The following is a 26,261-nucleotide window of genomic DNA, read 5'->3' on the forward strand; positions in this document are numbered from 1 at the left end:
GTACCAGGTTTCAACTGAAGCACAACCTGAAGACATAGCTGAAGACGTAGCTGTCACAGACCAAGTTGACCAGGTGACGAGATTTCTTTTTGAATGTTGATGTTGAAATCCATTTTTCAGAAGCAAGATGTTGCACAATTTATAAAAAAAAATATCTTGTCGCACGAATGGCTCATGTTATATGTGTATTGCAACAAATGAATATTGGATTGTATACTTTAGTCTGATTTTGACCAATCAGAGACTACCTTAATTGCGCATCGCCATACAAGAGAATTGTATTGAGGAGCATTACTAACAAAATATAACATTTGGATAAGACTAGATCACAATGAGCATGCTTATTTTTCCGCATTAACGTGCATTTCTTTCTTTGGATTATAAAGATCTCTCTATCTCTATCTTTATCTCTATATCTATCTATCTATATCTATATATCTGTCTCTCTATGTCTCTCTCTCTCTATATACAGTATATATATCTATACATCTATATCTGTATGCATGTGTGTGTGTATGTATGTATGTGTATATATATATATATATATATATATATATATATATATATGTGTATATATATATATATATATATAGAGATAGAGATATAGATATATATATATACTGTATATATAGAGTATGTATGTATGTATATATGTATATGTATGTATGTGTATATATACAGTATATGTATAGATCTTTTTTTTAGGTCCGTGTTAAATGTTTAATCTCCATCACTGTATAAAACACCCATGTCGCATGTTTTGTCAATACTGTGCAGCCATCACAGGTGCATAGTCCTCACAATGTCGTAGTTGTGAATAACTGACACTCTGAGGACAGTGTATTTACACACTGCGAATGTAAAATAAGTTTTCAGGGGTTTGGAGTTACACATACAGTCCTCATAATTCATACTCTGGTATGGACACTCTGAGGACTGTATTTTCTATTGATTGTTTCATTGTGAAAAATAGACGTCACCAATTTACACAAACCACTAGTGCTGACGGATTATTTATTTTTGAAATGGCAAATAAAATGTGTTTGCATTCCCAATACTTTAACCTATTCATTGTTCTTTATGTACTGTAACTGTGTAAATGCACAGGTACAGTCGTGTTACTAAGAATTTAATTTTATATGTATTTTTCTCTTCATGTGTACCAGGTTTCAACTGAAGCACAACCTGAAGACATAGCTAAAGACATAGCTGTCACAGACCAAGTTGACCAGGTGACAAGATTTCTTTTTGAATGTTGATGTTGAAATACATTTTTCAGAAGCAAGACGTTGCACAATTTATAAAAAAAAAAAGATCTTGTCGCACGAATGGCTCATGCAATATGTGTATTGCAAAGACAAGCAACAAATGAATATTGGATTGTATACTTTAGTCTGACTTTGACCAATCAGAGACTACCTTAATTGCGCATCGCCATACGAGAAACGTATCGAGGGGCATTACTAACAAAAAATAACTTAATTGGATAAGATTAGATCACAATGAGCATGCTTATTTTTCCGCATTAACGTGTATTTTTTTTTCATTGGATTATAAAAATATATAGATATAGATAGATCTTTTTTTTTAGGTCCATGTCGAAATAATCTCCATCACTGTATAAAACACCCATGTCGCATGTTTTGTCAATACTGTGCAGCCCTCGCAGGTGCATAGTCCTCACAATGTCGTAGTTGTGAATAACTGACACTCTGAGGACAGTGTATTTACACACTGCGAATGTAAAATAAGTTTTCAGGGCTTGGAGTTACACATACAGTCCTCATAATTCATACTCTGGTCAGGTATGGACACTCTGAGGACTGTGTATTTTCTATTAATTGTTTCATTGTGAAAAATAGACATCACCAATTTACACTAACCATTAGTGCTGACGGATTATTTATTTTTGAAATGGCAAATAAAATGTGTTTGCATTCACAATACTTTAACCTATTCATTGTTCTGTATGTACTGTAACTGTGTAAATGCACAGGTACAGACTTGTGTGTTACTAAGAATTGAATTTTATATGTATTTTTCTCTTCATGTGTACCAGGTTTCAACTGAAGCACAACCTGAAGACATAACTGAAGACGTAGCTGTCACAGACCAAGTTGACCAGGTGACGAGATTTCTTTTTGAATGTTGACGTTGAAATACATTTTTCAGAAGCAAGACGTTGGCACAATATATAAAAAAATATCTTGTCGCACGAATGGCTCATGCAATATGTGTATTGCAAAGACAAGCAACAAATGAATATTGGATTGTATACTTTAGTCTGACTTTGACCAATCAGAGACTACCTTAATTGCGCATCGCCATACGAGAAACGTATCGAGGGGCATTACTAACAAAAAATAACTTAATTGGATAAGATTAGATCACAATGAGCATGTTTATTTTTCCGGATTATCGTGTATTTTTTTTCATTGGATTATAAAAATATATAGCTATAGATAGATCCTTTTTTTTTAGGTCCATGTTCAATGTCGAAATAATCTCCATTACTGTATAAAACACCCATGTCGCATGTTTTGTCAATACTGTGCAGCCCTCACAGATACTTAGTCCTCACAATGTTATAGTTGTCAATAACTGACACTGAGGACAGTGTATTCATACACCGTGACTGTAAAATAAGTTTTGAGGGCTTGGAGTTATTATACAATTCATACTCTGGTCAGGTATGGATTCTCTGAGGACTGTGTATTTTCTTGTTTTTGTTTCATTGTGAAAAATAGACGTCACCAATTTACACAAACCTGTAGTGCAGAAGGATTTATTTATTTATTTTTGTAATGGCAAATAAAATGAGTTTGCATTTACAATACTTTAACCTATTAATTGTTCTGTATGTACTGTAACTGTGTAAATGCACAGGTACAGTCGTGTTACTAAGAATTTAATTTTATATGTATTTTTCTCTTCATGTGTACCAGGTTTCAACTGAAGCACAACCTGAAGACATAGCTGAAGACGTAGCTGTCACAGACCAAGTTGACCAGGTGACGAGATTTCTTTTTGAATATTGATGTTGAAATCAGTTTTCAGAAGCAAGACGTTAGGAGTGAAGAGTGTAGAGTAGATGCTAGGGCTGAACTATATAACTAACAAATATAATCACAACAATTTTTTATGCAATGTGTATTGCCAAGACGTTCAAAATATTGTATCCAACAATAAGCTTGTATGGGACTAAAATTCCTACAAGTCAACATTAAAAATATCTCAAATTGAAGATTTGTTGGCAGTTTGGTGATTTGGATTATGCACTGTAGTGATCTTTTGTTCCCATTAATTTATTTATGGTGGATTTTAGAGATGAACTCGCTATCAATTTTATTTTATTTTTTTAAACAGAAGTGTAAACATCAGGTAGTTAATTTACTTGTATCAAGCTTGGATAAATGTGCTTTATGTTTTGGACCTTTCGCTGCACTAGAATGGACTGGCATGATGGGTATTTTATCTTCTGTGTTATTTGTATCTGCAATGGATCTTTGTTTCACGCAACCAGAATTAATAGTGCAGGCATTTTCATTGAATGAATATAATTTAGTCAAGAGGATAAATTATGACCCATGTTTATACCTTTATCTTTAGTTGCAAGCAGCTAAATGTTGAGCAATTGTCTCAATCTTAACGACTGTCTGACTCGGTAAAATAGAAAAGTCTACTGTAACTGAAGGACTGTATCACACAATATCTGTTTTAGGGGCAATGCCATAGATTAAGCATATTAACTATCCCTCTTGTTAAATGCTTCATCTCATCTTTCGAATAAATGTGACTAGATTTATAATAATCTTTAGTATGTGCACAAACTTTAGATTCTAAATGCTTTTCTAGTTTGCTCCAGCATCTGGCACATATCCCGTTTAAAAAAAATGCAAAACTGCTTGATGATGAAGACCTTTGGTAAATTAACTTTAGCACATTAGCCCATCAATGGCGGGAGCTACTTCTGCCGCGAGCGCTCGACACTTTTCTCAAGCTTCTACTTCGAGTGTAACATCACTAAGTAACAGCGAAGTAAAGCTAGTAAATATTTATGACCACCCGCCAAAATGAATTTTAACCCGCATATGGCAGGTTAATTTTAGAGCCACTGTATATATGCATAAGTATGTGTGCATCTACTGTATATATGGATATCATTGCTGTCCTGTGAAAAACACGTTTCCATTTTTAGGTCGCGGGCTGCTCTCCGGTAGCTCCTATGGTGGAAGTGTTTTTCACAGAACAGCGACAATATGTGTATGTATGTATGTATGTAATAATTGTTTTCGTTTAAAAAATTAGGTTGCTGATGTATCCAGTTCAAGTGAGGATTCGTTAGCAGAGGAATATGTTCCAGATTCTCACAGTACTTCGGACACTTCCTACATTGAACCTGTTTCAGAAATTCAGAAATCCGAAGGTATTTCAGGAATGAGCTATGAGAAAACTGCTCATCCTTTAAGATGAGAGGTAGTCATGTTTTAAAGAATAAAATGTTCAATGTTCACTGACTCTTTTGCATCTGGTTTCATGTCGAGCTTATCCATTACAAAGCTGTGTTTGACCTAGATAACCTGTTCACATAAGAAGCAGTTTTATTAACATACCAGTTTCAGTCTGTCCTAAAATTGTAAGTTGTAACATGAGCACCATGTTAAAACTTACAATTTTAGGACAGATCAGGTATGACTTTGCATTTCACAGTATTGTTATGTACAACAATGTGTCCTTATATCAGGTAAGTCATTACACATCAATGCCATTTTAGTTTGTGTAAAGTCAGAATGCCAGAACTTTCAAATCACTTCAGTGACATGGTTGCTGTGTGTTGTGTAAACTTTGTCCTTGTAATGTGAGTTGGTCCTCATAATTACCATTTTTGCAATGGGCGTGGCTTATTTAGGTCATTATCTATGTCCTCACAATTACGGATTTTTTCAGGTTTTTCTTTTTTTCGTGTGTTGAGTTTTTTCAAGTTTTGAAGTGAAATTCTCCTGGACAACCCCAAAAAAAAATTTTGGGTGCAAGTCCCATCTCTCTGGCATTAGCAGAAAGGGGTGTCCCTGTAATACACAATTAAACCGGTTTGGAAAAAATGTCCTCATAATACACAGAGGCAAGTATGTGTGTGTGTGTGTGTGTGTGTGTGTGTGTGTGTGTGTGTGTGTGTGTGTGTGCATGTGCGCCCAAAAAGGAATTTGCGCTGGATAATGAGAGGGAAGGTCTGTGAACTGGAGAAGCATATATTTTTGACTGTGGTCGTTGTATGTATACGTATTCATGTTATATTTGTTTTTGATGTGGAAACTATTAGAGATTGAGTTGAGTTGAAATAATTCATTTAGAAAAAGGTTGGAAAATTATTTATTATTATGGAAAACTATTTATAAAAGTGTAGCATGTTTGGACATTTTTGTTTTTGCTGCGACAACATGCGTCCGACAAGTTCTGACCCATTCGCCCATGATCTAATTGGAAAGACTCATCTTGACAACATGGCTGGACTAGCCATCTGGCATTCAGGGCAGATGCCTGGTATGCCGGGGTTTATTGGGGCCCATGCGGTCCTATTTATTAATTATTATTTTCCTCCATTTAACCTCAAAAGACTGGCCCACAATTTAGAGGAAGCACCAAGTAATCCATTTACAATATAGACCAGGCAGGCTGGCCGGTCTAAAAGTCAAAATGCCAGTACCAATTTTTTTTGTGCCAGTCCAGCCCCGATGCGCATCATTAATTAAAGTTCAGCCAACTTGTTGTGAGCATGTTTCGGAAAACACTTCCTTGCTCCCAAAATAACCCGGAATCCTCACATCTAATGTCATTTCTTAAATTATTAGATAAACGTACACAGCAAACAATAAAATTTGGCCCACCTGTAGGAAATGTAGCGGGTGTCGCATAGCCATGTTTTCGCTTTGAACCCATAATGCTGTGTATATATAATAATACGTCTGTAACATGGCATTCTTAATTTGTGACTTTTTTTGCTATTTAAAATATCAAATGGTGTTGTCAAGTATTGCCATCATTTACAAAACACTCCTAACCAAGTCAGGCTTCATGTTATTCCTTCGAGAAAGAAAAAAAAATAAGGGCCAAATGTTTGCAAAGGTAGCTAATGTAAATTTCTTGTCAGGGTTTGTCCAACGCCGCAACATTCGGCAAACATTTGTCAACAGTTTTAATGTATTTGCTTGTCGCAAGGAAATTTTGAACATTCTCCTGCATTTTCTGAAATCTATGAACATCTCCCTTGCCTTGACTGTATTTATGTCTTGGTTGTTGATTTTGCACCATTTTATTGATTTGACCACTCACCCTCACAGATGAAAGAGTCAATGACATGCGACAGATGACAATCATCACAATCAAGGTGAACAAAAACCTGGAACAAAACACAAGCAGACTGACAAGACAACAAGGCACACCTGAATAAGACGCGAGTGACTGGAGAGAGCTAATTGGCTGAAACAAGAGTAGCAGGGCTGACGAGAGCAGGTGGAGACAAAAGAAGACAAATACGGAGCTCTAGATAACACATCCAACTAATGACCAAAATGCAAAGTCTAACCCCAAACCAAACGCTAAACAAAATCACAGATCATAACCCCTGCGGCCCGAACAAGAAAAAGCCATATAGACAAAACAGTAGATGATATTTTCAAATGATCTGAAAAGTCAAGCCCAAAATAGATATGATTACTTTCAGTAATAATGATTTACATTAGGGCTAACCATTTGGGGTCCTGAATGGTACATGCCACAATTGACACCTAAGCTATGCATTGTTCTGTGTTCTTGGCACAAAGTTGTATTTTGTGTTAGCAAAAATATCTCAAGATGTTTACTTCTGTCCTCGTGTTGTGCGTAAAGCACATATGGGGTCATTTGAAGTACCTTGCCTATGGCAACATAGTGCATGAGCAGTTTTGTAATGAACAACATGTATCGCCAGTGGGCTCCTTCGCCAAATGCCCTGTATGTTCCTCTCGGTTGGTAGCACAGTGTGTACGACGACTCCGCAGCCCCAGCACTTAAAAGGAGACTCAGCTCATTAGCCCAAATCCGTTTAAATGGCGCAGATGCTACTTTTGCCCTTTGTTTTTCACCCACTCTTTTTCTTTTGTGTACTGCTCAATAAAATGGGGCATTGATTCTGTCCTCTAGGTTTTGATTTTGTCGGTAGAGCAGGAAACATTGCTAGTCAAGTGTTGTACACCCTGAACACAGACAGGAAATGGTTCACATTTGCATCTAGATTATAAAGCATTTTTTTCCTGATATTTAAACAAAAGGAATCAAATGAAAATGAAGTTGAAAGGGTTTGCAACAAATGTGTATGTGTGCACAGATGCATGCATGCACACCAATTAGATGCTGACAGAATCACAGTTGTTGATGCCAGAGGCTGTTTGTGACACCGAATACTGGCTCACACCCTACGTTCAGATATGACGTACAGTATGATGCCTTCTTGTCGTTCCTTTTTCTCTCCTTACTCATATAAACATATCTATAGAGTCCATTATGCAAAGATTTAAAGGGTGACAAAAATGAAAGATGCAAACAACTTTAATTTGTTCCACTGAATTATTAAGAAAATATGTCAAATTACTTAAAGAGGAAGTCAACCCCATTTTTGGGGGGACAATAATATGTTCTATGTAGCCCCACTGGTCTAAATATGGTATTCTGGTTAATATTGCATTAGTGGAATATGAGTTAAGCAGCAAAATCCAGCTATTTTTAACCATCTCAGGGGGCGGCCATTTTGCCACTTGCTGTCGACTGAAGATGACATCAATGTTGCTCACGTCTTAGGTAACAACCAATCACTGCTCAGCTTCAGAAAACAGGTAAGCTGTGATTGGTTGTCTAAGGTAACAACCAATCACAGCTCAGCTTCAGAAAACAGGTGAGCTGTGATTGGTCGTTGCCTGAGCCCTGAGCAACATTGATGTCATCTTCAGTCGACAGCAAGTGGCAAAATGGCCGTCCCCTGAGATGGATACAAATTACAAATACAAATTTGCTTAATAACTCTTATTCCATATTTAATGGAATTAATATTAATCAGAATTTTATGTTTAGACTCGTGAGGTCACATAGAAAATATTATTCTCAAGAAATGTTTAAGTTTGACTTCCCATTTAATTACTGTAGGTGGCTCAGCTTCAACAAAGATATTGTGCTTATTTCACAGAAAGAAGTGATGTTCAAGATTACTCTGACCGAAGTGACGCATTTAAACACGATGACAGTGGACCACATCACAAACTCCTAAAAATGGTCTTGTTATCTATTTTGTATATGCAGACCAACGATGTGGCTGGAAACACGTGGAATTGGCTCTACTTTATCCCTCTCATCATCATTGGCTCTTTCTTCATGCTCAACTTGGTGCTTGGTGTCCTATCGGGGTAAGTCAGTTTACAGTACTGGATGAACAAAAAGGGATATGCAGCAATGACTTTGGCAACTAATGAAGAACTGATAGGCTTTTACAATATTGGTGGTAGGCAATTTGGCAATGTGTGCCACAGTAGAAAAAAAATAAATATATATAGATAAAAAAGAAACACATTTCCCCTTCCATTTCTGTATCTTGTACATTTTGGCTCAGAATCAAAATTCTTATCCGAGGTATTTTTAATTGGAAGTTATGTTTTTATTATTATTATTGCTGCCTTACTCTACCACATTACATACTTTTATAATGATCATTAAAAAAAAATACATTTACACATTTTGTAAAAAACATTTACACGCATCAATCATTCAACTAATCCCTTATAGGGAATTGTGACAATTCTCACTTTAAAGTCAGAATTCTGTGGTTACAGTGAGAATAAAGTGAGAATTCTCACTTTAAAGTCAGAATTCCCACTTTAAAGTGAGAATTCTGAGAATAAAGTGAGAACCCTGCCAAACTTTTTTTCTCTCTCTTTACCGGCCCTAATCCTCTTCCGTATAAGAACCCCGCTGAGAAAGCGTTTTGACATTTCCAGAAAACATACAAGCTCTTTTGCATTCTTCTACCATTATTGATTGATTGCTTTAATGCATTTAGACCTCTACTGGCTTGACTCACATGACTTAAAAAAATTGCCTTACAAAGATGTGGTGTTGTGAACATACTGTATTGACGATGACACTGTTAAAAGTGAGTTAAATCACAAGGTCTTCTCTTCACTGTAATCCAGTTGCACTTGCTATCCTTCAATTTTGTGTGGTTGTTTTTAGGTGATAACAGCAATCTTGCAGGATCATTGCATATCACACTGCAAGGTGACTTGTATAGAATCATTGCTACAAAATGTCAGACTGCACAGCATACAATTGAAGGCATGTCAGTGTGGCTGTATGGTTGGCGTGCTGTGCTAACATATATATTATATATATATAAAAACACTGTCAAGTCACATTATTAACATGCATCCTGAGATGCTGAAAAAAAAAAATCAGCACCTTTTCTCATATTTTTTACATCTTGGGCTCTATTTTTGGAGAAAGCGCATCTGCGCTGTGGTGCAAATGCCGCTGGATCCTGATTTCATATTAGCAAAGGGCTCACCTCTCGTGTTTCCGCCAATTTGACAGACTGATGCAGAAGAAGAAGTGTCTTGGAGATACGCCTGGTTGAGTGGTAATTTGGTGACACAAAATCATGGAAACCTTATGCAACATATTTTATTTATCAAAATATGACCCACTGGGTGGCACAACTATGATGGAGGCATACAAACAGACAAACACAAATCAGGGGGGTTGTTTGGTCCCCAAATGCCCACTTCATGACATGGAGGTGTGCTCCACCATGTCAACACTCAAATTTAAAGCATTTAGAGGGAATGAGAGCAGCCACTTTGATTGGCCATGATTAAAGTCGGCTGTAAGCTCTCCCTCAGCAGCGCAGAGCTCCATCTTGCAGACCCGCCAGCCTGTGCTCATCTAACTCTGCTTCGGCAGTGATGCGCAACACGCCGCGCAGGATTAGAGCCATTTATATATCATCCCTTTCATTATCAACACACTGAAAATTTGACTTGGCTTCGCACAGCAATTTCTTTTTTCTGTACATTGAATGAGAACCCCCCCTTCCAAAAAAAATCTTCAATAGAATATTACCACAATACCCATAAAACTAGGGTCGGTTTCAATTACTTTGTCATCAACAGCTGCCATATTTACAGCATTATTAATGACTTATTTTGTTTTATCGGTTTTTTTTCTGACTTGTACAGCTTGATAGGGATGTCCTTTTTCAATCAGGTGCAAGGTAAAAACAAACTGATGTGATCAACATGCACAGCAGGGTATTGTGAACTCAATAAAAGAAGAATCATCAAATGTTATTTTTTTGTCAATTTTTCATTTCCACAGAGAGTTTGCCAAAGAGAGAGAGCGTGTGGAGAAGAGACAGGAGTTCCTGAAGCTTCGAAGGCAGCAACAAATTGAGAGAGAGCTCACGGGATACCTCGAATGGATCTGCAAAGCCGGTTGGCCCCATCCCTCAACCTGTGCTAATTATTAAATCCTCCAAAATAATGAAAACTTAACTTTTGTTCATTCTGCAGAGGAGGTGTTGCTGGAGGAGGAGGATGAGATTGCCGAGGAGAAGTCACCTCTTGATGGTGCGTGGTACAAGAGGAAACAGAATTTGCCAGGTGACAGCAACGCTGCAAAATACTTTACTTGAGGTGCTTTCACATCAAAGTTACCAGGAACATTTTGTTTCTGGGACAAAAATATATATATTGTGGCTCATTTTTGTTTGGCATTCACACGGCAGTCACGATCAAGTGAAAAAAAGAGAAAAAAAAGATGACTTGGCGAAAATAACTGCACTACACATGTACAATGTAGGTAGATGGCAGTAGAAAAAAGACCATCCATCCATTTTCTTAACCGCTTGACCTCACAAGGGTAGCAGGGGTGCTGGAGTTTATCCCAGCTGGCTTCGGGCAGTAGGCGGGGTACACCCTGAACTGGTTGCCAGCCGAACGCAGGGCACACAGAGACGAACAACCATCCACACTCACAATCACACCTATGGACAATTTGGAGTGTTCAATTAACCTGCCGTGCATGTCTTTGGAATGTGGTTTTACCCGGAGAAAACCTACGCAAGCACAGGGAGAACATGCAAACTTCACCCAGGAAGGCCCAAGCCAGAAAAAAAAGACCAAAATTATCCAAAATAAGCAATGCCATCAAGGCAAAATAGCTGATAAAGGTTGCAATTTACCATCAATTACAACATTTTCTTCCAGGCATGAACACAATATAGCAGGTGTGTCCAAAATACGGCCTAGGGGCCACTTTTTTCCATTTGTTAGCGGTCCACATCCTATACTCCAAATACCATTTATCACAGTCTACAAATTCAAAAACAGCTATGACCTTGGATGACTGAGAATCTACACAATGATAAAGAAAAACATTTTTGCAATTACATTGGTATTTTTTAGGGACGCTGGATACAACTTTTTCCCCCCGACCAATACCACTACGTGTACAAGTACTCACTCTTGAGTTGGCATCAATGCACAAGTACTGATAGCGCTAATGATATTGATACACAAAACGAATTAATCATCCTAAAAAATATCATATTACCACAGATTCTCTTGTTTTGTTTCTCATTGTGGAAATCAACATAATGCAAGGGCAGATCTTTTCTAATGGGTCACACAGGGTTGCGGGAGATGCCCCCCGACACACCCTTTCCCAAAATGTGCTCATGACCTAAGAAAGTTGTGATGGAATAGCTTTTAACATTATTATTATTATTATTATTATTATTATTATTATTATTATTATAACTACAGTTTATAAACAATGTGGAAATGCTTGGTAGAGTGATTTTTCCCATTTTTAAGTAATTTAAAGGAGAAGAATTCCAGAGTGCCCCTTATGCTTCTATTTTTCTGGGAGGAAAAAGTTAGGACACCCCTGCAATATAGTTTTCAGGTTTGTCCTACAACGGTCATTAAACATGCAGGAAGCACAACTCATTCCTGAGCTTACCCAAACCTGCCATTCAACTGTATACTGTAACTAATACAGTATTATCTTTTACAATTTGATTTTGTAATCATCTTAATATGTTATAAGAAATGGTAAAAAGGTAACATAGCATAAATTATTCCTATTATATATGGTGAATAAAATGAAAGTGCAAATAAACCAAAGCCACTGAATGCAGAAATAGGCAATATGAACTCATTTTGTTGACATGTTTATTACGCAATGCAAACATGCCTCAAGCTGTAATCTGGCCACCCCTAACTCATTTTCACAGGGAGAATACTTTGCAGTGGGGCTCAGGAATACATCAAGACTCATTTTCAAATGATTTTATTCACTGATGTTATTTTAGATGGTCAAGATGAATGGAGCTCTAGATGTTTGGTGAGTGGCAACAAGGCTGTGACGTCAGCAAGCATGGGGCCATCATCATGTTTTTCATCAAAATACAGTATAATTAAAAAGACACGTTCTTTACATCCTTTAAATTTGTAAACTATTAATTGCTCATTATTCATAAAACTTTATTTTGAACAATTTTACACTAAAATACTGTCATCATGGTGGTTCTGTTCATTAAAATACCCTTAAAATAGAGGCGAATGTCACAGTTTGATGTTTAAAAAATACATTGGTGTCAATTTTTCTGTCTGTTTATGAAAATGAACAAAATCAGCAAGTGATTAATTAATAATATGGAACACTGTGTTATCCTGTTGCATGCAACATTTTGTTCACACTATCAAATATTTCTAGTACAACAGAGACTAGAGGTAAAATAGTGAGTGAGGATAAAAGTGTTGCACAATAAATCCATGAGGGCAAATTCTTGTTTTCATCCTTGCATTTTACACAAAGGCATAGTTTGCATTCATCCAAAAGCGTGTTCTGTAGACATGCAGGCAAAGAATAAATGTCACAGTGAACCCAAAGCTGCTTGGGAGGTTTGGCGGTGGCTCATTATTGCACAGTAAAGAGAGCAACCTGCATATCTACAGTAATGACTTTCAATTTCCTCATTACAGTTTGCTGCAGTACCTAAACCAAGTTTGAGTGAGCCAGTCAGTCAAATATGGATGCTATTTTAGTCATGGGAATACTGTATAACAAGCCCCAACACTTTCTATGTATGGTATGTGTACAAAATGATAGAAATGAAAATGAGTGTTATGGTAATCATTAATAGCAGGAAAGTGCAGTTTAACATGGGAAAACATCCCTCTTAAAATATTTTGGCGAATAACATGTAAGTGCAGTTTTATCCATCACATCCATTAGGATTAGCTGCCTTTGGCACCCTGGACTGGTTGCTAGCCAATCACAGGACACGTATAGCCAAACAATAATTCACACTCACATTCACACTTTTGAACAATTTAGACTTTATTTTCATGAAGATCAGCACTATGCGTGGAGCCAAGTTAGACCCGGTGTTGGTAAGTGTGCAGTTTGGCGGAACTGAGAGAGGGAGGGCTGCGCTGGTTTGCCTCACAGTTTCAATGTTTGAAGTGAAAGGTGAAGATTTCATGTTCTCATTATGCTTGCGAGTGTTTTCTACACGTACTCCAACTTCCCAACACATCTTAAAAAAAACTGAATTTCACGTTCATTTAAATAATGTGAAATTGAGTGAACGGTGTCTGGGTGTCCTGGGATTAGTTGGCAACCAGTCCAGAGTGTACCTGCTTCTCCCCCAAAGTCCACTGTTAAAACTTGGAGGAACATACAAGAAAGCACGAGGAGAACATGCAATCAGCACAAGTTATTTGACTGGTAAATTTGATTTGAAGCATTTTAAAAAGAAAAAACCTTATTATATTACTGTCTTGTGTACCCATTGACTGAACTGAGTTGTCTTATTTCTTCTTGACTTGCATGCAGTGGATTTAGGTGTCTGAGTAGCTCACTGTAGAAAATTCTCTCAGATGTTGTTACATAAAATATGGATGACAGTTATAAATACTGAAGTAAAAACGGCAATTATTTTGCAATTGGCTTACGATATCCCTAAACCTTAGACGGGGGGAAATTAAGGATTTATCCTCTATTCTATTTTAAATGGGTTATTGATCGACATATTGTTAGAGTTTATTATTTGATATTCACCACAACAGCTAAAGAAAACGTTACCTCTTGGTTCACACTGTTTTTTCTTTTTTGTTATTTCTTTCAAAATACATTAAACACATCTTATATTACAGTAAATACGTAGGACATTCATGTTGACTATGTAATATTTAATTACATAACTACTCACATTCACATGACTTACTGGTCAGGTGGTCTATGAATAATAGAGACCATGGTTTTCTGGAGTCTTTTTGTTATTTCAAGGCATCAAGGAGACAATAATAAATAAATAAAAACATTGCTGGGGAAAAAAAGGACTATTGGGTTACATAAATTACCTTTACAATGTTTAATGTAAATGTTGGCACATTTTCTTGGCTGGAGTTCAATGTTTTAACATCTTCAATGAAGACAAACTTGCCTTGACATTATTTCTAAAATGTAGAATTACAAAAAATTATGCAAATGCTGTTTTGTGAATTTGTTGGGAGATGTCACGCTGTGTTGTTTGAGAAATAATACCTAAAATGAGGCTCCGTTTTTATTGTATTTTTTAAAGTGTTTACTTAGTTTTATCCTTATTTAGCCAATTTAGCAGTTTTAGGTTACTCAAGTTTGATTTAACATTACTTTTTTTCTTGGTATGGTTTTATTTATTTGTATTGTGTCAGTGTTGTTTTTTGCTATCTTGGTTTGATCTGATGTCCAATATTTCCACATTTCACGTTTCACTCTGCACTGGGAGGCGGACGTGCTAACCAGTCGCCACCGTGCCGCCACTGCATCTATGAGTTGTTGTTGTTATTATTATTATTATTATTATTATTATTATTATTATTATTATTATTATTGTTGTTATTATTATTATTATTATTATTATTATTATTATTATTATTATTATTATTATTATTATTATTATTATTATTAAAGTGTGGCGTGCTCTCTCCGGGTCGGGGATGAGATCCTTCCCCAAGTGGAGGAGTTCAAGTATCTTGGAGTCTTGTTCACAAGTGAGGGCAGGATGGATCTCCCAGGCGGATCGGTGCAGCGTCTGCAGTGATGCAGACTCTGTATCGGTCCGTTGTGGTGAAGGAGGAGCTGAGCCGAAAGGCGAAGCTCTCGGTTTACCAATCGATCTACGTCCCTACCCTCACCTATGGTCACGAGCTGTGGGTCGTGACCGAAAGAACAAGATCCTGGATACAAGCGGCCGAAATGAGTTTCCTCTGCAGGGTGTCCAGGCTCTCCCTTAGAGATAGGGTGAGAAGCTTGGTCATCCGGGAGGGACTCGAGCCGCTACTCCTCCGCGTTGGAGACTTGGGATCCCGCCGGAGGAGCTGGTTGAAGTGGCTGGGGAGAGGGAAGTCTACAGCTGCTGCCCCCGCGACCTGACCATGGATAAGCGGTAGAAGATGGATGGATGGATGGATGGATGGATGGATGGATGGATTATTATTATTATTATTATTATTATTATTATTATTATTATTATTATTATTATTATTATTATTATTATTATTATTATTATTATTATTACTTTACTGTTTTTGCAAAGCACCTTGTGTTGCTTTTTAACCATGAAATGTGTTATATAAATAGATGATATAAGTTTCCCTTCAGAAACATTATGTTCAAATGAAATTGGGGCATAAAGTTGGTGCTCTAACCTCTTCCTGGAATACTTCATCATTTTAATCATTTGGATCCAGTGGCAAACTAAACATCATGTTCAACATCAGGTGTTTATTAGACTGAATTGAGAGATAGGTAAGCCCCAAGTGGAGGAGGTCACATGCCAATTCAAATCCATATTGTTTTTCCATTCTAAGGCTAGCAGGAAGACAGAACCTCAAAACAAGATTAATCCCTTCTAATCAAAGTTGCCCATTAACTCACACTTGTAATTAATTTCCTCCCCCACACAAGCACACACACATGCACCGAGATGTACAGTTGATAAAAAATGCAGTACAGACAGTCAGATTATTTTTCTGTTTCTGTTGGTCTGTGTGGATCTTTACAGTCCTGAAACGAAGCAAAAACAAGAAGGGTAAAAACGACCTGATCGGTGCTGAAGAAGGAGAAGATCCATTCGCGGACATCTCCTCTGTTGGTAAGCCTGACGCAGATCACCTCTGACCCTCATATGCTGTCTCTTCACAGAGCTGACCTTTAGAAGAGAGGTTCTTTTAAAAGCCTGTCTTTGACAATTAATGTAGCCATACTGGCTGACTCGGAATAGGGTTAAGGTGGCATGTCACATCAACACTATAAAACATAGTTAAATATCCGCCTTGCCAAAGCTGTGAGTGTCACAGAAGCGCTTCAACACCATCTGGATCCGGTGTCACTGTTAGGGCTAAAAAAGTACAATTACCTTTTTAATTAGACGGTTTGATTAAAATACTGTTTCAGGAGTATCACCTGCAGCATATTAGAATTATGAATTTGGAAATGAATTGTCTTCACGGTAACAAGCAAGGAGAACATGTAATCTATTGTGGGTTGCAACCGGGGAAAAACATGATAATTGAAATTATTTTAGTGCAGTATTATTAAAATGTTTCCCGCAGAGTGTATAGTGTATAATGCTGCAGGGTGGATATTAAAATATAGTCTTTCATCAAGCCATGCTTTCCAGAGTGCATCTATTTCAACAAATACCTGCTAGTTTAATTCCTCCTGCCATTTTTCATTTAATTAGAAATACAGTATCAAGTCAAAACTACTTATACCACAACTGACCCGATAGCTCTAATTGAAAGGAAGGAAGGAAAGAACATTCACTTATTGTCTGTTTATTTTTGTCCCCATTTTCTTATCCCATGACTAAGTCCTGTTCCTAAACCATGATGGCCTGACGTAATCTTTAGTCGATATAAAACTCAGCAGAGATCATTGCAGCTGTATCTGCTGATTTTGTCACAGAATCCCCCAAAGCAAAATACAAAAAAATGGAAAAATGTCAGTCATACATACTTTAGCCAGAGGAGCCCCCTAAGAGAAAGGAGAGGAGTGGACAAGGACATGTAGTAGTCAAACTCATTTTGAGTACTCCTATCTGTGCTCCCTTACTTGTAGACCTGTACTGTGTGTCCTTCATCAGTCCAGTGTTTAATTTCAATCTTCATTGTTTTTCCAGCAATGCGGAAGTGAGTCAAAAACTCAAAACCAGCCAGAGTCTGCTTATGTATCAAGCCACAGCACATTCGCTGGTTTCAACGTCCTCAAACATTCACGCATAATACAAAGAGAGAGAAAACAAAACTATTGTGGAAGAGCAAAAAAAAGCCTCTGATCCTGATAAACTCTCAAATTATATTTGTACTCTCCTTTTGCCCCGCTGTCCTTTTTCGGCCCTTTTGAAATTTTAAATCTCATATCACATGTGTTTGTTGTCATCTTAACAGTCTTGGACTCACAAATATCTGTTTCTGCAAACTGCCCTCAAACATTCGAACAAAAGAAAGAGTAAAAACAGGATGGATCGCATCAGACAAGTGGTGTGCACAGCTGTGCTTGTGGTATTCATGTAGCAAAAATATAAACCACTTGTCAACAAAAACTGTAGGCAATAAAAACAATGTACTACTGCTATCTTTTGAAGCTCACTGCCACTTAAGTAGAATACGAAAGTCAAAGTATTGCATTAACCCTTTTGTGTCATGTTGTTCAGCTCCTCCCGGTTCTCCTTTCGGTCGGGCCAGTGTGAAAAGCAGCACTAAGATGGACAGCTCGTCTTATTTTCGTCGTAAGGAGAAGAGGATTCGTTTCTTCATCCGGCGGATGGTAAAAGCACAGAGCTTCTACTGGATCGTTCTGTGCTTGGTTGGTCTGAACACTCTGTGTGTGGCCATCGTCCACTACGATCAACCCGCTTGGCTTACAATGGCACTGTGTAAGTCACACATGCAGTATGCCTCAAAATGAAAGCTGTCAACATTTATTGGCATTTTTAGCTATTTTATTTTATGTTATGTTGTCCATGTTTGTAACAGACACAGCGGAGTTTGTATTCCTGGGTTTGTTTCTGACGGAGATGACTTTGAAGATGTATGGCCTTGGACCAAGAAATTATTTCCATTCCTCCTTTAACTGCTTTGATTTTGGGGTAAATTGATGTTTTTCCAACACCGGTGCAAATCAATAATAAGGTCTTAAGCGAGAGAGTGCTTCTTTACTAATCCTCTTGGTGAAAGTAAGAAACTGGTGCCCTATTCCCTCTTTTCTAACATCTAGGTGATTGTGGGAAGTATTTTTGAGGTGATCTGGGACATGATCAAACCCGGAGCATCATTTGGTATCAGCGTGTTAAGGGCTCTGAGACTACTAAGAATCTTCAAAGTCACTAAGTAAGTTTCTTGCCGCAAATATACAATTGCATCAACGTCATCACAGTCTCATTACACAATATGTTACATTTTGTAGCATAATGTTACCTAATCTGTATGAAGAATGATTGCGGTGCAATGAGAACCAAAGGCGAAGCGAAAATGAAAAATGTGCACGACTCCTCCAAGATTACATAAACCCGACAGACACCTCTATGCAAAGGAGTAGAGCCTGGACTTGTTCCCAAAATTGTTTGTTTACCGTTACCACTGAATACCGAATCAAATCGAAAAGGTTACTAATTGAGATGTGCCGAGAAACATGTCATAGTCAAAAAAAAATTCATATCCAATTTTTTCATAACGGCAAATGAAGACTTTTATAGTGCTTTATCCACAACATATATTGTCCACTTTTTAAAAAAAACTATTGAGTATTGACAATTTCGAACATTCGGCATTTCTGATGTTTCCGCAATGCAATACAATGCAAATTCTTCCTTTATACGGTGAAAACAAATGGCATATTGTATTGCTTTTGCCTATGACTAGCATACAAACCAGTCAGATTGTTACAGTAGTCGAACAATATTTGATCACATTTTGAAATCAAAATATTCCACAAAAATCAATTACAACGATCCAATGTCCAATGTTGTTCAATGAGTGAAGAGCTTCCTTTCACCGAGTTGACCGCCATTTTGACTTGTGACTTGTTTTTATTGTCAATACCAACATGCTAACGACAACGCACAATCAACCTTTAGTTTAAAACAACTTTTATCTTGTCAAACAGCAGAAGAGTGTTCTTCCAGCCAGCTACACATCAATCCATTTTCTGAACCTCTTATCCTATTGGACCAATTTTAAATCCGTCCTGCTAGTGCTAAGCTAGCTTGAGTATTTTCAAGTCCTCTATGGTGTGCAAGTGGCCAAACTCCCTTCGCATGCCGCTGGGACAGTTTGAGAGGCCAGCAGTGAAGTAACAAATACTCTGTCTGGTTGGGCTTTGCTGGCTGCTTAACAGGTTCATCTAATGCTCAATAGCTGGTTAATAAACAATTCCGTGTGCTTTTGAAGGCTTTAAACACGACACATGCCCGCCTCCTATATACAATGTCATTCATAAACATGAGTGTGTGCGGCCAAGTGGCAAATCAACGTTCCTCTGTGACAATAGATGTGACAATGCTGTGACACAATATGACTCGAGTCTGGTAATCTGGTGTTCGTTTTAGCCAATTTGCTACTCAAGAAAATGATGTGCTCTTCCATTTTTGGTCAGTACATCTCAGTTATGATGACATTTTGTGCAGCTATTTCGAAGGTACAGCTTTGTTTAATTCCTTTAGTAATTGTTCTTCTTGTTGTGTGTCTTCTAAGGTATTGGAACTCCCTGAGGAACCTTGTGGTCTCCCTTCTTAATTCTATGAAGTCAATCATCAGTTTGCTTTTCCTCCTCTTCCTGTTCATCGTTGTGTTCGCTCTGCTGGGCATGCAGCTCTTTGGAGGACAGTGAGTAATATCCTAAACCTGTCCCACTCATACAGCCTGACTGATCTGTCTTCTCATTCTCATCCAGAACTTGATTTCATACGTACACAGATTGTGCTTGGCTCCTCTTGAGTTACAATTAGCTCACTCTTTGCTCCATGGCACGCACGCACGCACGCACGCACGCACGCACACACACACACAAATTCCCCACAATCCATTTCTCCAGCTGACCCTTCTTCTTGTGTGCAGCCAGTGTCCCTGCGTGGCACTGCCGACAGACATGTTGGCGCAGCAGGAAGCTGGCAATGTAGCAGCAGTGACTGTGGCGCTTTGATATCAATCTCAGCAAGGGTCCCATGCTTTCTAATGATGGGAGCATTTTATAATCCCGCTGGCATTTACTCCTCAATACTCTGCTTTTATATGTTTTTTTTATACTAAATGGTCGCAGTTTTTGCAACAGTGGCAAGTGATTTTAGTAGTTTAATTAGAAAGAATGCTTTAAAACCCAATTCTTCCCTCAAACAATTTCTTGTTGTTTTACTGCTTGTTGTTTTATTTGGCTCTAAACGTATTACATTCTGAAAGGATATTGCTGATCTTGGGAGAATGGCATCATTAGTTCAATGAAGTATAACAATAAAGAACTATGAGCTGACAGATGATGAGGTAAGCTGGTTGTAAACAAGTCAACCGTTTCCTTCCTTCTAAAGCACTTAAAATCAAAAGGTGACAGCTCAAAAGCTGCACACTGAAGCGTTGAGGTGATGATTTTCACATAACTTGTTTGACAGGTTTAATTTATTTTCATTTATTTGTTTCTTATTTACTGATCTTCATCAAATAATTTTCTTGACATTCTGATGTTCATAGCTTCTCTCCATCAACCAGATACAATCAAAATAGACGTGACTAGTCCATTCATCCCTATTTTCTAAACTGCTTGTCCACATTAGGGTCACACCGAAAGACAATTGAGAGTCTTCAATGAACCTAACATGCATGTTGGAGATTATTTTCAAGTGATTATGTTGTTCTTTCTCACAACCTGGACTGGCTGTTAATTAAATTGCAAGACTCTAAATTGGCTATCATTTTCAAAGTTTGTTCATCTACATGTGCCATGTGATTGGCTGGTGACCAGTTCAGAGTGTAATCTACTTCTTGCTATATATATATATATATATATATAAAATATTTCATCTCTTGTGTGGTGTCAGTTTTGGCTGCTGGCATTTAGCTGCTTCTTTTCATACTGTCAAGAATTTAAGAGTCTATCTTTCTGGTTACAGTTTGTCAATATTTGGTTTTCGGAATATGAATGTAAAAGACGAGGCATGCTATAAAAAAGAAGGACATGTTTTTCAAAATCTTCCCTTACTCACCCATAGACCTTTTCAGTATGCATAGCGGGTCTTTCCCAGACCAATTTGCCTGTAGTCTAGAACCTCTTGATTTGTTTTGTTTGATTTTCATGCATGGTTATCATCAGTGGCAGACAAATACGTCTTTGTGCCATTAGATTGACCTTTTAGAGAAGCAACATAATGCATAACATCCTTTTAAGTGATGCACTGTAAGTAGGAAAAAGACTAAAAGCAGCAAAGAGCAATGGCCCACTGTCTTGATGAAAATATTCCATGTTGTTTTTTATGGGTTCCTTTCACCACGTGTAACCAAGTGTGACAGCTAAAAAAAAAAAGCAAAATTACTCGAAGGTGACTTTTAAATGTGTGGTTCATAAATCTAGTTGTTGTTTTTTTTTTTTGGGGGGGGGGGGGCGGGTGTTCTTCATTAATTAAATAAGGAGGATCAACATTTGCAACCGGATGTTAGACGGACAGATACATAATAGAAAATTACTACAATATTGCCAGGTGGTCACTCACTAGTGTGTACGTTGCCACATACTGCTTTTGCTGTGTTAGTGTAGTATTTACATCTCAAGTATGTGTAAAGCAGCGTTTCAATTATACTCAGTTCTCCTTGGACTGACAACCCTCACAAACACCACGTCTGGCTGCCTTGAAAGCAGCAGGCTGTTGCCATGGCACTGAGCCTTATATCAGTCTACGCCATCATTAGCACCGCATCAGTCTCTTGTGATGGACAAGTGTGAGATGAGTCTGACGTCCACACAGTGCTTTCAGCCAGCAGTGCGCATCAGGCAACACGTTACAAACAAAATGGCTACAAACAAGGTTTGTTTTAACTTTCAGGAGCAAAATAATCACGCTAAGCTTAGTTAAATGAAAAGTGCAAGAGTCAGTCTTTTAGGAAGGAGGATGTTTTGTTATATCATGAGCAAAGCAAACCCTGACATCCTCAGGCAGACAATTCCTCATGTAAAAAGATCCCAACCCTCAACAAAATGTGATGGCATGTTCAAAGGAAAATAAATTGCTTTATGTATCCTGAATTTATTTTTTGTTCATAGATTATATTCTTGCTCCCAACACAGCAAACATGTCTTGGTAAAATTTTGAATTAAAAGATAAACAGCTTGAGGCTGTGGACCGTCTCCTTGCTGAGACTCAAAGGACATCACGTCTGTTTGCGATAAGCTTTGACGAAATATGCAGCCTTTACTGTAATGACTGTAACAAAACAAAACAAAAAAATCTTGTTTTGCTCTTTTCAATGTATTGACAGCCTTTGAAAATGTATTTTTTTGTAAGCTGTATTAAGTTATTTATTTGCCAATGCAGAGAGTGTGCTTTTCCAAATATCATGTGCACTGCTGACATGTTCTTAAGCAAGGCACAAACCTCCACTCTGACATATCACCCTAGCATGTACGCTTATTTGTCTGTGGTCTCATGTCAGTAGAGAGACAAGATAATTTTTTAAAGGGATAAAAAATGAACTTTAAAATGTTTTATTTATAGTCAAAGTAGTTGTGTTATTACTGCACTTGAATTGTAAGCCAAACAATAAGATCCAGGCTTTCACCCCATGTTTATTGGTTCTGCGAGGGAGGGCATTCTTTCACATTTCATAAATTTCCCAGTACCAATTTCATGAATCTTGAAAAAAGAAATGGGTATCGATAAAGATTATAGTACACACTGAAAACAGTTGGGTCAAAATTAACCCAATTTGGGTTACATTTGACCCAATTACTAAGTTAAAAAAGGTCAGACTCTTACTTGGGTCATTTTGAGCCCCCCAAAAATTGGGTTATTCAGTTTTGACTCAATTTTTAAGGTTAAATGAATACAACATATTTGGTCAAATCAATGCAATAATTGGGTTATTCCATTTATACCCAAGTTATATGGTTAACGTAATACAACTAATTGGGTTAAAACATTGGGTTATATATATTTTTTTACCCAACTTTGACTTAAAACAATAACTTAAATAGTTAAAATTGACCCAATTTGCAGTTAATCCCATTGTTTTTTATTAAAATGCACAACACAATAAAACTTACCTGTCTATTAAAACCTGAAGAATCAGTCAATTTTATGTATTTTTGCACATCAACATTACAAAATAAGATTAAAATTGTAATTCAAACATCCACATTTATAAAAAAAAGAAAAGGCTTTGTTTTTATAAAATTGTATTTTATTAAATCAGGTCTGTTTGAGTAAGACCCCTTTGACGAAGACCCATATTTGTATTTTATTTAAATGCTATAAAATACATTTTTGGGTCGTTCTAAATTACCCCCCAAAAATGTAAAATTCTAACCAAGCCGATTTTGATTTTAATGAAACGTGGTGTACTTGTTGATAGTGATGGCAGCAAATCTCAAATTTTAGGTCAATGGGAGCAGGGGTTTGGGAGCTACAGCCCGCTGGTTTTGGACATTTTTGGCAAAAAAGTGTGTAGCCACATTTCTTTGAACCTTTAACTCAGGAACTACTGGGTCAATTTTCACAAAATAGGTGGAATTCCAACAATGCAATCATTTTGAAGATTGGTGCATATTTTAGTAAGCTTTTGACCTTTGTTTTAGTTGACCTTGAGGATCACATGGTCTTAACAACATTTGTCATGAAATTCAATCTCACACATGTTCTCTGAAGCATATAAAAGTTTCAAATATGGCTTTTTATTTATTTTTTAGCGCCAATAAGTAGTCAACGTATCCATACCCTCAGTCTGTTCAATGAATATTAAACTTTTAATGAATGTTCAATATTCTCTATTTCCTGAGATATAAGTGTTCAAAGGAAGTTGACAACAGCCTTTTTTTTTGCAGAAAATGTCCAATTCAGCAGGCCGTAGCTCCCAAACCCATGCTCTGATTGACCTCAAATTTGACATTTAGTCTTGCCATCACCATCAGCAAGTACATACACCAAGTTCTATTAAAATCAAAATCTTTTTTTGTTAAACCTCCTGGGTGGTTTGGCATGGAACGACCCTTTTATCTCCAGCAAACAAATATGCACCATGTATTGCATAAACCATTTAAAATGCTAGGTGAGGGAATTAGCGAGGGTTGAGTTTGGACCCATGTGACCTGTGCTTCTCGAATTTATTTAATGAAGTCTCTGTGGGTGCCATTTGAATGAGCGCTCCCAATCCCCATTATCGTAGTAAACAGAGGTCAGAATTCACAAGCACAGCGGCCAACGGCCTGCAGTGGACCCGCTAATCCACAATAAAGTGGGAGAGGCAATGGCGTGAATGCAGTGGTGGGGAGCATTAGGAAGGCGAGGAAGGGTTGGGAAGAAATGGACCAAAGATGTGAATGTGCTGGAGGTTGCCGTGATCAGACAAAGGGAGACAATGGTGAAAGGAAACGAGCATGCAGAGACAATATGATGCCATACCAAAGGAGGCAAAGCTTATTGAATTACAGTAGATGCCCCTCCCCACTCTCCATTAATTCACTTCCGCACACCCCTCTTTTTCCCCATTTCCTTCATGTGATGCATGTAGAGTGCACATGAGAGCTGGCTATGGCTGGCTGATCATAGTTGAGCTTTACTGTTCTGTAAATCTCTTCATATCCTGTATTCTATGTTAAAAAAAAAACAGAGAGAGAGAGAGAGAGAGAGAGAGAGAGAGAGAGAGAGAGAGAGAGAGAGAGAGAGAGAGAGAGAGAGAGAGAGAGAGAGAGAGAGAGAGAGAGAGAGAGATGTAGTCTGCATGGATAAAATATATGCACTCAACATACACACACCCAAACATGCATCTATCGCATGATCTTCTTGAGAGGAAGAAGCAGGCTGCAATTTGGTGCTAATGGCCAAAGTGGTCTTGTGGTAACAAAGTGCACCACATCCTCTCCTCGTTTTTAAAGACTTATTTTCATCCCCACATCTTGCACACATATAGAATTGTATGACTGTCATAGCTGATTCTGTCAATTTTACAACTTTAGAATTAAGGCAAAATGGCAGCAAAAAGCTATCACACTTTCGAGTGGCCTCCTGGCAACTTTTTCATTTTGTCATTACTCAACTACCTTAATTCTCTTTCTGCAATAATAGGAGATACGGGGAGGGGTTTTAGAGGCACTGGGAAATGAAACAAAACTACATATCATGATCCTTCTAAAATAATGGTTGGTCGTTCAATGAATTACTTCAGAAAATACAAAAAAATGAACCAAATATGGATATATATTTATTCATCATTTAATTTCAGGGCTAGAATTGAATTATCTGTTCAACTAAAAATGTAGCCATTTTTAGCCACTAACATATTTATGAATGGATTAACAATTGGCCCCTCGCAAGTGAAGCCAGAGAGCAGCCATCTTATGTTGCCACTGTTACTGACCACTTCTGTTCAATTTTCGCTGAAATCACTGTTACGTGTTTTACATTGGGATCTTTGTACGGATCCTCTCAAAGAACTAACTTCACAGTTTCCATTGACCAATAACTCAGCATGGTGGATTGTGACTTACATGGTTAGGTTTACACAACATTATTTTTTCTGATGGGCTTTGCTTTCATTGTTGATGGCTCTGACAACATGATACAGATGAATCGTTGTGTAGCTCTCAAAGATTAGCCTGGGAAAACAAAACTCCTCGCTGTACCAGCGAATCACAGTCAAGCAATCAAGCACATTTCTGAGGTAAGGCAAACCTGACCATAATTGACAGTGAAAAGAACCAATTTATGCTGCAAAAGCAATGTGTGGGCCCTTCCTACCTATTTTGACATAGTGTAGTTGCCCTAGGCAGCGAATAAAAATAGCAGACCTTCTGCACATGCATGCCTCAGATCGTGTAATTGCATTCTCATGTAGCGCTTTTCCGAGTCTTATTAGTACAACCGTATACCATACACGGTGGCATTTTCACCGAAGAGGCAGAAAATAACTTGAAAACACAATAGAGAAATACCC

General features: G+C 37.6%; 1 protein-coding gene across 9 annotated transcripts in view; it reads left to right on the forward strand.

The window, feature by feature from the left end:
* The window catches only part of cacna1bb (calcium channel, voltage-dependent, N type, alpha 1B subunit, b), a 173,467-nt gene that overhangs the window by 87,004 nt on the left and 60,202 nt on the right, over positions 1-26,261 (forward strand). For 8 of the 9 annotated variants that reach the window (XM_086096608.1, XM_086096607.1, XM_086096606.1 and 5 more), the window contains exons 9-16: positions 8,329-8,432; positions 10,396-10,511; positions 10,590-10,679; positions 16,136-16,225; positions 17,789-18,010; positions 18,111-18,223; positions 18,352-18,464; positions 19,827-19,958. In XM_086096608.1, the coding sequence (XP_085952734.1) occupies positions 8,329-8,432; positions 10,396-10,511; positions 10,590-10,679; positions 16,136-16,225; positions 17,789-18,010; positions 18,111-18,223; positions 18,352-18,464; positions 19,827-19,958 (980 nt within the window). Of the gene's footprint in view, positions 1-3,051; positions 4,427-8,328; positions 8,433-10,395; positions 10,512-10,589; positions 10,680-16,135; positions 16,226-17,788; positions 18,011-18,110; positions 18,224-18,351; positions 18,465-19,826; positions 19,959-26,261 lie in introns of those variants that run through there. The other variant, XM_086096613.1, reaches the window with a different exon arrangement.

The sequence above is a fragment of the Leptonotus elevatus genome, chromosome 15, assembly GCF_054856555.1.
Source record: "Leptonotus elevatus isolate MCC_2025b chromosome 15, RoL_Lele_1.0, whole genome shotgun sequence".
In the NCBI taxonomy this organism is placed as follows: domain Eukaryota; kingdom Metazoa; phylum Chordata; class Actinopteri; order Syngnathiformes; family Syngnathidae; genus Leptonotus; species Leptonotus elevatus.